Source organism: Thalassophryne amazonica, chromosome 4, assembly GCF_902500255.1.
Source record: "Thalassophryne amazonica chromosome 4, fThaAma1.1, whole genome shotgun sequence".
Lineage (NCBI taxonomy): Eukaryota > Metazoa > Chordata > Actinopteri > Batrachoidiformes > Batrachoididae > Thalassophryne > Thalassophryne amazonica.
The window spans coordinates 40,308,325-40,324,891 of record NC_047106.1 but is presented as its reverse complement, the minus strand read 5'-3'; the positions used below and the strand labels follow the sequence as shown (position 1 = coordinate 40,324,891).

The 16,567-nt window shown below is 39.9% G+C and overlaps 1 protein-coding gene across 1 annotated transcript in view; it reads left to right on the top strand.

The window, feature by feature from the left end:
• Window positions 1-16,567, top strand: part of LOC117508088 (cytoplasmic dynein 2 heavy chain 1) — a 370,951-nt gene that overhangs the window by 190,087 nt on the left and 164,297 nt on the right. The window contains exons 36-37 of the mRNA XM_034167743.1: window positions 4,164-4,369; window positions 16,359-16,541. Of these exons, the coding sequence (XP_034023634.1) occupies window positions 4,164-4,369; window positions 16,359-16,541 (389 nt within the window). The remainder of the gene's footprint in view (window positions 1-4,163; window positions 4,370-16,358; window positions 16,542-16,567) is intronic.

The window sequence follows — 16,567 nt, the reverse complement described above, 5'->3', positions numbered from 1 at the left end:
CCGCACACCTGTCTTGTAGTTTTTTTTGTTCTGTTTTGTTTTTTAAACTTTGATGTCTCCCATTGAGTGTTTTTGTAAATTAAGTTTGAAAAACAAGCTTCTGATTATGTTTTGCTTCTGGAAACAAAAGTCCGACGTGTGGTTTTTGAACGTACAGTGTGTGTGAGAACATAAATCATGCGCTCTGAACTTTTACACCGTGCGGTTCTGTGGTACAGTGTCTGCCCAGCTTTAGTCTGAGCACTCCCATGAACACTACTGGCCAGTAGATGGCAGTAGAGACCCTGAAAACCTGCCAAAACAAAATTCCAGATAATCTGTGTTGCTACTGTCTACATTTAAGATGTGTGGAATTTAATAAAAGCAAACACAAAAACAACGTCTATAAACCCAGAGAATATATTCACAAGAGTTTTAGGTTTAATGCTGTTGTCCTGATCAGAGTGTCTCAAATGCATTCTCCTGTCGAGAACTGAGATTACCGTACTGAGATTAACATATCACCCATAATGCACTGCTGGGCACAGCATGCCCACACTAAAACCTTAAAAATTAGCGCATTACTTTAAAACTAAAACATATATCTGATATTTTCACTTTATAAAACTTCAGAAGTGACGTTCATTTAAATAACTTGTCTGAAATAAGTTTGGTTAAAATTTGAACCGTAATTTAAAAATATATGCCTCTGGATGACTTGGGTGATATTGTCCGCGTATCAGTATGGTGTTAAAAGAAATGATTTTTTTTTTTTTTTGGTGACCAGTTCTCTTTTGCCTGTAGTGGATAGAGCGGTTTCTTCTAGAAACAGCTCTTCTTTATTTGCAGAGGCTAGAACTACACGTGTTTACCTTTGTTTACTAGGTTAACGGTCTAAAAGTTATCAGACAAAAATTAATCGGAAGATAATTAGTTCGATAATGGTTTTCAAAGTTATTTGAAAAGATAATCCGATAATGAAAACTTTATCTTCGGTTATTATCAGTTGTCAGATTATCGGAAGTGTGCCCACCACTGTATGTATATATAATGTATACAGTAGTGTTCAGAATAATAGTAGTGCTATGTGACTAAAAAGATTAATCCAGGTTTTGAGTATATTTCTTATTGTTACATGGGAAACAAGGTACCAGTAGATTCAGTAGATTCTCACAAATCCAACAAGACCAAGCATTCATGATATGCACACACTTAAGGCTATGAAATTGGGCTATTAGTAAAAAAAGTAGAAAAGAGGGTGTTCACAATAATAGTAGCATCTGCTGTTGATGCTACAAACTCAAAATTATTATGTTCAAACTGCTTTTTTAGCAATCCTGTGAATCACTAAACTAGTATTTAGTTGTATAACCACAGTTTTTCATGATGTCTTCACATCTGCGAGGCATTCATTTTATTGGTTTGGAACCAAGATTTTGCTCATTTACTAATGTGCTTGGGGTCATTGTCTTGTTGAAACACCCATTTCAAAGGCATGTCCTCTTCAGCATAAGGCAACATGACCTCTTCAGGTATTTTAAACTGATCCATGATACCTGTTATGCGATTTATCATATATATATATATATATATATAACCCTGGCAAAAATTATGGAATCACCGGCCTCAGAGGATGTTCATTCAGTTGTTTAATTTTGTAGCAAAAAGCAGATCACAGACATGGCACAAAACTAAAGTCATTTCAAATGGCAACTTTCTGGCTTTAAGAAACACTATAAGAAATCAGGAAAAAAAATTGTGGCAGTCAGTAATGGTTACTTTTTTAGACCAAGCAGAGGGAAAAAAATATGGAATCACTCAATTCTGAGGAAAAAATTATGGAATCATGAAAAACAAAAGAACGCTCCAACACATCACTAGTATTTTGTTGCACCACCTCTGGCTTTTATAACAGCTTGCAGTCTCTGAGGCATGGACTTAATGAGTGACAAACAGTACTCTTCAGCAATCTGGCTCCAACTTTCTCTGATTGCTGTTGCCAGATCAGCTTGCAGGTTGGAGCCTTGTCATGGACCCATTTTCTTCAACTTCCACCAAAGATTTTCAATTGGATTAAGATCTGGACTATTTGCAGGCCATGACATTGACCCTATGTGTCTTTTTGCAAGGAATGTTTTCACAGTTCTTGCTGTATGGCAAGATGCATTATCATCTTGAAAAATGATTTCATCATCCCCAAACATCCTTTCAATTGATGGGATAAGAAAAGTGTGCAAAATATCAACGTAACTTGTGCATTTATTGATGATGTAATGACAGCCATCTCCCCAGTGCCTTTACCTGACATGCATCCCCATATCATCAATGACTGTGGAAATTTACATGTTCTCTTCAGGCAGTTATCTTTATAAATCTCATTGGAACGGCACCAAACAAAAGTTCCAGCATCATCACCTTGCCCAATGCAGATTCCAGATTCATCACTGAATATGACTTTCATCCAGTCATCCACAGTCCACGATTGCTTTTCCTTAGCCCATTCTAACCTTGTTTTTTTCTGTTTAGGTGTTAATGATGGCTTTCGTTTAGCTTTTCTGTATGTAAATCCCATTTCCTTTAGGCGGTTTCTACAGTTCGGTCACAGACGTTGACTCCAGTTTCCTCCCAGTCGTTCCTCATTTGTTTGTTGTGCATTTCGATTTTTGAGACATACTGCTTTAAGTTTTCTGTCTTGACACTTTGATGTCTTCCTTGGTCTACCAGTATGTTTGCCTTTAACAACCTTCCCATGTTGTTTGTATTTGGTCCAGAATTTAGACACAGCTGACTGTGAACAACCAACATCTTTTTGCAACATTGCGTGATGATTACCCTCTTTTAGAGTTGATAATCCTCTCCTTTGTTTCAATTGACATCTCTCGTGTTGGAGCCATGATTCATGTCAGTCCACTTGTTGCAACAGCTCTCCAAGGTGTAATCACTCCTTTTTAGATGCAGACTAACGAGCAGATCTGATTTGATGCAGGTGTTAGTTTTGGGGATGAAAATTTACAGGGTGATTCCATAATTTATTCCTCTAAATTGAGTGAGTCCATATTTTTTCCCTCTGCTTGGTCTAAAAAAAGTAACCATTACTGACTGCCACAATTGTTTTCTTGATTTCTTATAGTGTTCTTAAAGCCAGAAAGTTACATTTGAAATTACTTTAGTTTTGTGTCATGTCTGTGATCTGCATTTTTTCTGCAAAATTAAACAACTGAATGAACATATATATATATATATATATATATATATATATATATATATATATATATATATATATATATTATATATATATTATATATATATATATATATATATATATTGGCTGCATGAAAAGCGGTTAAAAAAAAGTTTATTAGGGCTGGGAACTGTCTATTTAACTGGTATATCATCAACTGGTACTAATGTACAACAAAAGAAATTATTATTATTATTATTATTATTATTATTACTGTTACCTGGCACTGAGACATAACTGCAGTCTTTATAAAGGAGGATTTGCCTAATTACAACCTAGACTATATTTTTTCGATGCTTTGGGATCGTCTCTTCACTCACATTGTTTATTTATTTATAATGCACACACAGTGTTAGCAAGCAGAAGCTAATAGGCTAATTAATGTGTGAAGCAAACAAAAAATCCTTAGCATAGACTACTTCTTGTCACAACTAAACAGATGTAAACATCATTAATAGTGCCTGGATGCATGGGACCGCTTCAATGCAGTGCGAAACATGCATATGTTTGCTTTATTTTATGTAAATAAAGTTGTTGAAATTTAGATCGATTGTGCAGTTAGCCTTACCTTATCCATGCTGTCCTCCTGCTTTGGTTATTTCATAAAGTGTAAACAAGTCAGATGCTGTGTAGGGGCTCATTCTTGAAGGCCCAGCTCCTCTTCTTCATTCAGATTAGTGTACAGAAGCAGATTTCAGTTATCATGTATTTCGAAGGTGACATCTATGGCCATATAAAGCATATATTTGACATATAAGCTGCTTTCATATACAGGTTGCAGGTTTTCCAGCTAAAGGGAAAACCACACTTTAGCTGTTTTGAAATAAAAATACAGTGTCTTTTTGGCAACAAAAGTGTTTCCTTTGCATGTTCAAATATTTGTTTGGTATTTGCATTACTTTGCTAAATCTGCCTGAATATCACTTTTCATGTTCTTCTTTAGAATCCAGTGTCCTGCAGCTTAAGCTGAAGGCCTTGATCCTGGATATTATCCACAACATCAGTGTGGTGACGCAGCTTAACCAGGCAGGCGTCAGCAGTCTTGATTCGTGGGCCTGGAAGAAGCAGCTGCGTTTCTATATGGGGCCAAGCAAATGCTGCTACATACAGATGGTGGATGCACAATTCAGCTACACATATGAGTACCAGGTGTGTTAGCATCTTGTTACCACTTTTTAATGGACACTTAAAATGTGTTTCTCCAATAGTGTTCCAAAGCAACACTGTTTTAATAGTGTCAGCTGTCTGTTTTTACAATCATTTGGTACATACATGTCCTCACAAAACAAATTTCTACATATTACTCAAATATCTTTGACCACATGGGGACACTCTGTAAAAGCTCGGTCACACAGCACATAATGAAGGGACAACGAGGCCCAAACGAAACAAGAAATCTGGACTTTCGTTAGATCGTTTAACCTTTGTGCAGGAACTGCAGCTTCTCCGCAGCGGTGCTGGTGTGTAGTGTGGGGCTTCTGCCGCTGCATGTGATGTGGCAAGTGCTGCCAGTCATGCTGTGGTGCTGGCGGCCAGCAAGAATTTGTCGGCCTCTCTGCAAGCTGACGGCAGTCTGTGATCGTGGTGTTGTTCCAGCGCTATATCCACAAGAGGAGAGAGTTGCTGCACAAAAAGACCGGCCAGAGCTGCAGCATTCTCTCCATGAACTCTGAAGGACTTGCTGTCCTCCAGCCTCTGCAGAGAGAAGAGGCGGCTGCCCCTTTCAGCATCTGACAGTTCAAAAGTTTTGAGGAGGTGATCCTTGATCACTGCGTATTTGTACGCAGTGATCAAAGCAGCAGGGGGGCTTTGCAGGAGCGCGATCAGCTTTGTTTCTGTGGAGCTAAGAGCCGACATGACATAATATTTTGTGTCATCTGCTGTGGTCTCTCAGAGCGAACTGTGCCTCGGTTTGTACAAACAAGGCAGCAGTTTACAGAAGCATGACTTTGAGCCATCAAGTGTGAAAACGTTCTTTTTTTTTTAATGAGGCGTCTTATGAATGTTGAACAAGTGCGTCAGTTTTTGTTTTTTTTTTAATTGAAGCAAGACAGAGCGCGTAGCGTGTCGTCAGAGTCTGAGTCATAGTCCTGGTCTGAGGGTCACCAGTAGAGGGGACTGTGAAGTGTCTCTGCGAAAAACAGTTTTTGCACAAAATGTTCTGTCCTACAAAGGCAGTCTCCAATGGAACGCTTTGCCAACTACAGTGAGAGAGGCTCCAAGCATTAAAGCCTTCAAAAGTCACTTAAAGGAGTGGCTCAAATCACATAAAAAATGTGAGCATTATGAACTCAATTGTAGAAACTAAGAAGAACTGTAGGGAATGTGCAATGCACTACAGCACTTTATAAGTTATTGTTCTTAAAGTTATGGTTTTTAAAATATATAAATGTATGAAATTAGACTTGCAATTTGAATTAACTTATTCCAGTTGAAATGTACATGTAGCTTTTTGTTTTTGTTTTTTAACTGTGTCCTCCTTTGACTGAGTTTGTGTAAACTAATCTTCATGCTCAGATCATGTCAGTGTCCTTTTGTTTCCTGTCTTTTGTGTAGTCTGTGTCTTGTTGTAGTAGTTACCCCTATGTAATGTAGTCTGTTGTTGTATTGTAAGCTCCTGTGATGTTTGTGTGTTTTTACTGTAAATTGTTTAATCAACTCAATCAACTTTTTTCTTGTATAGCGCCAAATCACAACAAACAGTTGCCCCAAGGCGCTCCACATGCAAGGCAAGGCCATACAATAATTATGAAACACAGTCTACGTCTAAAGCAACATAACCAAGGGATGGTCCCAGGGTCACCCGATCCAGCCCTAACTATAAGCCTTAGCGAAAAGGAAAGTTTTAAGCTAATCTTAAAAGTAGAGAGGGTATCTGTCTCCCTGATCTGAATTGGGAGCTGGTTCCACAGGAGAGGAGCCTGAAAGCTGAAGGCTCTGCCTCCCATTCTACTCTTACAACCCTAGGAACTACAAGTAAGCCCGCAGTCTGAGAGCGAAGCGCTCTATATGGGGTAATATGGTACTATGAGGTCCCTAAGATAAGATGGGACCTGATTATTCAAAACCTTATAAGTAAGAAGAAGAATTTTAAATTCTATTCTAGCATTAACAGGAAGCCAATGAAGGGAGGCCAACACGTGTGAGATATGCTCTCTCCTGCTAGTCCCCGTCAGTACTCTAGCTGCAGCATTCTGAACCAACTGAAGGCTTTTTAGGGAACTTTTAGGACAACCTGATAATAATGAATTACAATAGTCCAGCCTAGAGGAAACAAATGCATGAATTAGTTTTTCAGCATCACTCTGAGACAAGACCTTTCTGATTTTAGAGATATTGCGTAAATGCAAAAAGGCAGTCCTACATATTTGTTTAATATGCGCTTTGAATGACATATCCTGATCAAAAATAACTCCAAGATTTCTCACAGTATTACTAGAGATCAGGGAAATGCCATCCAGAGTAACGATCTGGTTAGACACCATGCTTCTAAGATTTGTGGGCCAAGTACAATAACTTCAGTTTTATCTGAGTTTAAAAGCAGGAAATTAGAGGTCATCCATGTCTTTATGTCTGTAAGACAATCCTGCAGTTTAGCTAATTGGTGCGTATCCTCTGGCTTCATGGATAGATAAAGCTGGGTATCATCTGCGTAACAATGAAAATTTAAGCAATACCGTCTAATAATACTGCCCAAGGGAAGCATGTATAAAGTGAATAAAATTGGTCCTAGCACAGAACCTTGTGGAACTCCATAATTAACTTTAGTCTGTGAAGAAGATTCCCCAATTACATGAACAAACTGTAATCTATTAGACAAATATGATTCAAACCACCGCAGCGCAATGCCTTTAATACCTATGACATGCTCTAATCTCTGTAATAAATTTTATGGTCAACAGTATCAAAAGCAGCACTGAGGTCCAACAGAACAAGCACAGAGATAAGTCCACTGTCCGAAGCCATAAGAAGATCATTTGTAACCTTCACTAATGCTGTTTTCTGTACTATGATGAATTCTAAACCTGACTGAAACTCTTCAAATAGACCATTCCTCTGCAGGTGATCAGTTAGCTGTTTTACAACTACCCTCTCAAGAATCTTTGAGAGAAAAGGAAGGTTGGAGATTGGCCTATAATTAGCTAAGATAGCTGGGTCAAGTGATGGCTTTTTAAGTAATGGTTTAATTACTGCCACCTTAAAAGCCTGTGGTACATAACCAACTAACAAAGATAGATTGATCATATTTAAGATTGAAGCATTAAATAATGGTAGGACTTCCTTGAGCAGCCTGGCAGGAATGGGGTCTAATAAGCATGTTGATGGTTTGGATGAAGTAACTAATGAAAATAACTCAGACAGAACAATCGGAGAGAAAGAGTCTAACCAAATACCGGCATCACTGAAAGCAGCCAAAGTAACGATACATCTTTGGGATGGTTATGAGTAATTTTTTCTCTAATAGTCAAAATTTTGTTAGCAAAGAAAGTCATGAAGTCATTACTAGTTAAAGTTAAAGGAATACTCAGCTCAATAGAGCTCTGACTCTTTGTCAGCCTGGCTACAGTGCTGAAAAGAAACCTGGGGTTGTTCTTATTTTCTTCAATTAGTGATGAGTAGAAGATGTCCTAGCTTCACGAAGGGCTTTCTTATAGACAACAAACTCTTTTTTCCAGGATAGTGAAGATCTTCTAAATTAGTGAGACGCCATTTCCTCTCCAACTTACGGGTTATCTGCTTTAAGCTACGAGTTTGTGAGTTATACCACGGAGTCAGACACTTCTGATTTAAAGCTCTCTTTTTCAGAGGAGCTACAGCATCCAAAGTTGTCTTCAATGAGGATGTAAAACTATTGACAAGATACTCTAACTCCCTTACAGAGTTTAGGTAGCTACTCTGCTCTGTGTTGGTATATGACATTAGAGAACATAAAGAAGGAATCATATCCTTAAACCTAGTTACAGCGCTTTCTGAAAGACTTCTAGTGTAATGAAACTTATTCCCCACTGCAGGGTAGTCCATCAGGGTAAATGTAAATGTTATTAAAAATGATCAGACAAAAGGGAGTTTTCAGGGAATACTGTTAAGTCTTCTATTTCCATACCATAAGTCAGAACAAGATCTAAAATATGATTAAAGTGGTGGGTGGACTCATTTACTTTTTGAGCAAAGCCGATAGAGTCTAATAATAGATTAAATGCAGTGTTGAGGCTGTCATTCTCAGCATCTGTGTGGATGTTAAAATCGCCCACTATAATTATCTTATCTGAGCTAAGCACTAAGTCAGACAAAAGGTCTGGAAAATTCACAGAGAAAACTCACAGTAACGCCAGGTGGACGATAGATAATAACAAATAAAACTGGTTTTGGGACTTCCAATTTGGATGGACAAGACTACGATACAAGCTTTCAAATGAATTAAAGCTCTGTCTAGGTTTTTGATTAATTAATAAGCTGGAATGGAAGATTGCTGCTAATCCTCCGCCCCGGCCCGTGCTACGAGCATTCTGACAGTTAGTGTGACTCGGGGGTGTTGACTCATTTAAACTAACATATTCATCCTGCTGTAACCAAGTTTCTGTTAGGCAGAATAAATCAATACGTTGATCAATTATTATATCATTTACCAACAGGGACTTAGAAGAAAGAGACCTAATGTTTAATAGACCACATTTAACTGTTTTAGTCTGTGGTGCAATTGAAGGTGCTATATTATTTTTTCTTTTTGAATTTTTATGCTTAAATAGATTTTTGCTAGTTATTGGTGGTCTGGGAGCAGGCACCGTCTCTACGGGGATGGGGTAATAGGGGGATGGCAGGGGGAGAGAAGCTGCAGAGAGGTGTATAAGACCACAGCTCTGCCTCCTGGTCCCAACGCTAGACAGTCACAGTTTGGAGGATCCCAAAAAATTGGCCAGATTTCTAGAAATGAGAGCTGCTCCCTCTAAAGTGGGATGGATGCCGTCTCTCCTAACAAGACCAGGTTTTCCCCAGAAGCTTTGCCAATTATCAATGAAGCCCACCTCATTTTTTGGACACCACTCAGACAGCCAGCAATTCAAGGAGAACATGCGGCTAAACATGTCACTCCCGGTCTGATTGGGGAGGGGCCCAGAGAAAACAACAGAGTCCGACATTGTTTTTGCAAAGTTACACACGATTCAATGTTAATTTTAGTGACCTCCGATTGGCGTAACCGAGTGTCATTACTGCCGACGTGAATTACAATCTTACCAAATTTACGCTTAGCCTTAGCCAGCAATTTCAAATGTCCTTCGATGTCGCCTGCTCCTGGCCCCCGGAAGACAATTGACAATGGTTGCTGGTGTCGCTAACTTCACATTTCTCAAAACAGAGTCGCCAATAACCAGAGTTGATCCTCGGCGAGTGTATCGTCGAGGGGGGGAAAAAACGGTTAGAGATGTGAACGGGTTGACGGTGTACACGGGGCTTCTGTTTAGGGCTACGCTTCCTCCTCACAGTCACCCAGTCAGCCTGCCTTCCCGACTGCACGGGGTCTGCCAGGGGGGAACTAACGGCGGCTAAGCTACCTTGGTCCGCACCGACTACAGGGGCCTGGCTAGCTGTAGAATTTTCCACGGTGCGGAGCCGAGCCTCCAATTCGCCCAGCCTGGCCTCCAAAGCTACGAATAAGCTGCACTTATTACATGTACCGTTACTGCTAAAAGAGGCCGAGGAATAACTAAACATTTCACACCCAGAGCAGAAAAGTACGGGAGAGACAGGAGAAGCCGCCATGCTAAAACGGCTAAGAGCTAGTAGCTACGCTAAGCTAGCGGATTCCCAACAGGGAATCCGACACTAGACAGGCTGTGGAGCAGCACAGGTAACGCACGACAACAGTGCTAAAACAAAATAAAAATCCACTAGACAGGCTGTGGAGCAGCACAGGTAACGCACGACAACAGTGCTAAAATAAAATAAAATCCACTAGACAGGCTGTGGAGCAGCACAGGTAACGCACAACAACAGTGCTAAAAAATAAAATAAAAATAAAAATCCACTGGACAGGCTGTGGAGCAGCACAGTCAACGCACGACAACAGTGCTAAAACAAAATAAAAATCCACTAGACAGGCTGTGGGCAGCACAGGTAACGCACGACAACAGTGCTAAAACAAAATAGAAATCCACTAGACAGGCTGTGGAGCAGCACAGGTAACGCACGACAACAGTGCTAAAACAAAATAAAAATCACTAGACAGGCTGTGGAGCAGCACAGGTAACGCACGACAACAGTGCTAAAACAAAATAAAAATCCACTAGAAGGCTGTGGAGCAGCACAGGTAATGCACAACAACAGTGCTAAAAAATAAAATAAAAATAAAAATCCACTGGACAGGCTGTGAGCAGCACAGGCAACGCACGACAACAGTGCTAAAACAAAATAAAAATCCACTAGACAGGCTGTGGAGCAGCACAGGTAACGCACGACAACAGTGCTAAAACAAAATAGAAATCCACTAGACAGGCTGTGGAGCAGCACAGGTAACGCACAACAACAGTGCTAAAACAAAATAAAAATCCACTAGACAGGCTGTGGAGCAGCACAGGTAACGCACGACAACAGTGCTAAACAAAATAAAAATCCACTAGACAGGCTGTGGAGCAGCACAGGTAACGCACGACAACAGTGCTAAAACAAAATAAAAATCCACTAGACAGGCTGTGGAGCAGCACAGGTAACGCACAACAACAGTGCTAAAACAAAATAAAAATCCACTGGACAGGCTGTGGAGCAGCACAGGTAACGCACAACAACAGTGCTAAAAAATAAAATAAAATAAAAATAAAAATCCACTGGACAGGCTGTGGAGCAGCACAGGCAACGCACGACAACAGTGCTAAAACAAAATAAAAATCCACTAGACAGGCTGTGGAGCAGCACAGGTAACGCACGACAACAGCGCTAAATAAAATCCACTGGACAGGCTGTGGAGCAGCACAGGTAACGCACGACAACAGCGCCCAAAAAAATAAAATAAAAATCAAAATCCACTGGACAGGCTGTGGAGCAGCACAGGTAACGCACGACAACAGTGGTAAAAAATAAAATAAAAATCCACTGGACAGGCTGTGGAGCAGCACAGGTAACGCACGACAACAGTGCTAAAAAATAAAATAAAAATCCACTGGACAGGCTGTGGAGCAGCACAGGTAACGCACGACAACAGTGCTAAAAAAAATAAAATAAATAAAATAAAATAATAAAATAAAAATCCACTGGACAGGCTGCGGAGCAGCACAGGTAACACACGACAACAGTGGTAAAAAATAAAATAAAAATCCACTAGACAGGCTGTGGAGCAGCACAGGTAACACACGACAACAGTGCCAAAAAAAATAAAATCAAAATCAAAATCCACTGGACAGGCTGTGGAGCAGCACAGGCAACGCACGACAACAGTGCTAAAACAAAATAAAAATCCACTAGACAGGCTGTGGAGCAGCACAGGTAACGCACGACAACAGTGCTAAAATAAAATAAAAATCCACTAGACAGGCTGTGGAGCAGCACAGGTAACGCACAACAACAGTGCTAAAAAATAAAATAAAAATAAAAATCCACTGGACAGGCTGTGGAGCAGCACAGGTAACGCACAACAACAGTGCTAAAAATAAAATAAAATAAAAATAAAAATCCACTGGACAGGCTGTGGAGCAGCACAGGCAACGCACGACAACAGTGCTAAAACAAAATAAAAATCCACTAGACAGGCTGTGGAGCAGCACAGGTAACGCACGACAACAGCGCTAAATAAAAATCCACTGGACAGGCTGTGGAGCAGCACAGGTAACGCACGACAACAGCGCCCAAAAAAATAAAATCAAAATCAAAATCCACTGGACAGGCTGTGGAGCAGCACAGGTAACGCACGACAACAGTGGTAAAAAATAAAATAAAAATCCACTGGACAGGCTGTGGAGCAGCACAGGTAACGCACGACAACAGTGCTAAAAAATAAAATAAAATCCACTGGACAGGCTGTGGAGCAGCACAGGTAACGCACGACAACAGTGCTAAAAAAAAAAAATAAAATAAAATAAAATAATAAAATAAAAATCCACTGGACAGGCTGCGGAGCAGCACAGGTAACACACGACAACAGTGGTAAAAAATAAAATAAAAATCCACTGGACAGGCTGTGGAGCAGCACAGGTAACACACGACAACAGTGGTAAAAAATAAAATAAAAATCCACTGGACAGGCTGTGGAACAGCACAGGTAACGCACGACAACAGTGCTAAAAAATAAAATAAAAATCCACTGAACAGGCTGTGGAGCAGCACAGGTAACACACGACAACAGTGCTAAAAATAAATCAAAATCCACTGGACAGGCTGTGGAGCAGCACAGGTAACACACGACAACAGTGCCAAAAAATAAAATAAAAATCCACTGAACAGGCTGTGGAGCAGCACAGGTAACGCACGACAACAGTGCTAAAAAATAAAATAAAAATCCACTGGACAGGCTGTGGAGCAGCACAGGTAACGCACGACAACAGTGCTAAAATAAAATAAAAATCCACTAGGCAGGCTGTGGAGCAGCACGACAACAGTGCTAAAAAATAAAATAAAAATAAAAACGAAAGCGTTAGCAAGCTAGTTAGCTTGCCAACGCTGATGAAGGTTAGCTGATAAAAGAGCTCCGTCGCGATGCTTCGACCGTTAGAGGTCTTCTTTAGGCGTTGGAGCACGGTGAAAAAGTAAAAAAAAGTAAAAAAGTCTTGAAAAAGACTGTTAATTCAAAGAACTCAAACAGCTCAGTTCAAACAGCTAACAGATACAGCAGAACACCGCTGTGCTCCGGAACCAGAAAAAAGTCCACCCTCCCAATTAATTCTTATAGTCTGTCAGGGACTGCAGATGGAAATTAGCCCATGGCTATAATCTGACAAATTTACACTTTGTGTTCATTAATATGTGTTGTCCTTTTTAAATAAATAAATGAAGGTGAAAGTCTAAATCAGACAGTGAGGATTCTGACGATGAAGGCGATGCTCCCTCTTTTGTTCTGGGCAAGGAACCAGAGCAGGTGGATCCACCAACATGCGCACAGATCTCCACAGTGGGTCGGATCACGCGCTTCTTTTTGCAGCTGAGCTCCGTGCCAGCGCCGAGTCCTGGAACGCAGAGATGCAGACACACACTGCTCCAGCTGTGGTTCCAGGCATTTAAAGCGTGGAGATCAGTGTTAGCTTCGGTTTTGTTTCATTCCTCTTTTCTTTCTCTTTCATCTCTCTTTCATTCCTTTTGCACTCTTGATTCGCAGGCTATTTCATGGGTTAAAGTTCTCCGTCACCATGATGGATTTCCGTCATTTGGAAAATTTAACCACACACTGTCAAAGCAACATCCCATTCTGTGCTAAATAAAGTAGCAGCAGTGTCAGCGTGGATGGCGCCGCACCGCAGAGGAAGGGACTATATGAATTTTCACTCCTCTCCGCTCTGTTTACTGCTTGACATGAGCCACGGTCCATCTCCTCCCTGTCTTCGTGGGAACATTGGCAGACCTTCCCCAAGTAGAGCAGGGTTTGGCTTTGCTTTGAACCAATGAAGCAACCATTGCTTTGATCTGGTGCTTCGTTTTATTTCGCTTTATCTTAATTTTTCCCCGCTAAAACCCTAAAGAGTAATATTTACCTTTTTTATGTTGAACCGACCTGTTATGGTCTTCTGAAACAGTTGATAGATGTATTTTATAACTTAAAACGGGACGCGTTAGCATGTCTATGGCGTTTTCAATGTTAAAGTTAGCATTAAGCTGTTTGCATCTCAGCACGTTTGTGTGCATTTGTTTTCTGTATAATAATTAATGGCTCTGCGTTTGTCAAATGTATTAGAAATTGTAATTTCGTAATTTTATTTATATATTAATAATAATGATAGCAACAACAATAATAGTAATAATAACTAATAATGCTACAATACAAATTTAGAGAAACAGACAAAAAGAACCTGATAAAACAAAACAACATAAAAGATAAAACCAAGTAACAATGAACATAAATAAATAAATATAGAAATAAATAACTGTTTTGAACACCTAGTAACTCTTACACCTCCACTTCATCCCTGTTTTATAATTTGTTTTGGTCAAACCACATCTGAGCTGTGTTTTTACACAAGAAAAAAATAAAATGCAGTAAACTGCACATTTGTGTCTTTTTTTCATGAAAATATCTTATTAAAGATCACATATTACACTTTAGTCAGGCCTTTAAAATACTTTTGTGGATTCTTGCTGTAATATGTTGTCAGTGGTTGAGATAGTTGCTGTAGGCATCTAAAAATGCTCATAATCGAGTGAAACCTGATGGAAATCTCTTTGTGGTGTGTCGGTGATGTATATATGTGAACAATAAAACAAAACAGTACTCCAGGTATGTTTTTGATGAGAATATAACATCATAACGTTGATGTTGTGTGATAAAGGCCTTTTAATAATAACTCACTTAAAGAAATAATGGCAAAACTCACATGTAAGTGGAAAAAAACAAAAAATGATTAATTGAAAAAATAATCGACAGCACTCAAAATTAACTGATTACTAAAACAATCTTTAGTTGCAGCCCTAGTTTATTTTACGAGTGAGAGCATTTTACAGATTAAATGTGAATAAGCCAGTTTTGAGTTTCTCAGTGCGCATGCGTTTTCAAAACTGGTGACAGTGTTACTTTGTGTACAGCAGAACAACTTTGTCAATTGCTTTAGACCCTAATTTTGTATTTTATTGACTGTACAGCCAGCGACACAGCACCCTTTTGGCGCATTTACTGGATTAGAACCGATCAAAATAAGAATTTTTACTTGACAGTTTGAAGTGAGTTTTCTTTGTTTCAGAGGGCTTCATATCCATTAAAATTCACTAGAATATACAAAATTTGACTTGCTCGTTTAAAAAATTTCTGGGGGAGATCCCCCAGACCCCCCCATAATCAATACTGTGCTTTTACTTAACACTTTGAAGTGGGTTTTCTTTTTTCATAGGGCTTCATACCGACTAAAATTCACCAGAATATACAAAATTTGACTTGATCTTTTAAAAATGTTCTGGGGGAGCACCCCAGACCCCCAGAATCAAGACTACACCCCACCCCCACCACCCTTTATGTACCTTTATGTTCAGGTTTTGTGTTCTTTTTATGCTTTCTCTCTCTCTCTCTCTCTCTCTCTCTCTCTCTCTCTCTCTCTCTCTCTCTCTCTCTCTCTCTCCCTCTCCTCTCCCTCTCTCTCTCTCAGAGGCTATTTACAATAGATTTGTATACTGTATAATATGTTTATTTTATTTATTAAGGAAAAAAGAGTGTGTGCCCCCACTACACCATATTTTAGGGAATTGCTGGCATTGATTTTTGCCAGAAAAAATTTCAGTCGGATGAAAATTTATTGCTTTAACCCATGGGCTATTTCGTGATGGGAAAAGTCAAAAGCTCATTCGTCGACCTTTTCTCGACAATTTGTGATTTTTAAAAAAAAAATTTTAAACTTTTTTCCCTTCGTTCAGGAAGCATCGTATGCCGTGTGACCGGACCTTAACCAAAAATGAGCAATGAAATCCAGATGCTAGATTAAATTAAATTGTTTGATTTTCATTGAAGGCTCACTTGCTCACTCATCTTCAACCGCTTCCTCCATTTAAGGGTCACAGGGGCTGGAGCCTATCCCAGTTGTCATAGGGCGAGAGGCAGGGTACACCCTGGACAGGACGCCAGTCTGTCGCAGGGCCACATATAGACAAACAAACACATTTACATTCAAACCTAGGTACAATTTAAAGGTTCCAATCCACCTAACATGCATGTTTTTGGAGTACCTCGAGGGAACCCATGCAAACATGGGGAGAACATGCAAACTACATACAGAAAGCCCACAGGTGGGAATTGATCCCATCACCTTCTTGCTGTGAGGCAGCATTGCTAACCACTAAGCCACTGTGCTGCCCCACTGAGGGGCTCTTCATTAAATTTGTTTTTGTCTTGTCCTAATCCATTGCCTATCTGTTTTACTGTTTCTTGTTCCTGCTTCTTTGTCCCTGTCTTTTGCTTCTCTACCTAAACTGTCACCTCCTGGCTCTCTCCCTTCTATTTTGTTCCTCTGCTGTATCCTAGGGGAATGCACCTAAGCTGGTGCACACACCACTAACTGATAAGTGCTACCTGACTCTGACCCAGGCCATGAAGATGGGACTTGGTGGGAACCCCTATGGACCAGCTGGCACAGGCAAAACTGAATCTGTGAAAGCACTTGGGGGGCTGTTTGGACGTCAAGTGCTGGTGTTCAACTGCGATGAGGTAGCATTTGAAGGGATGATCCTGAA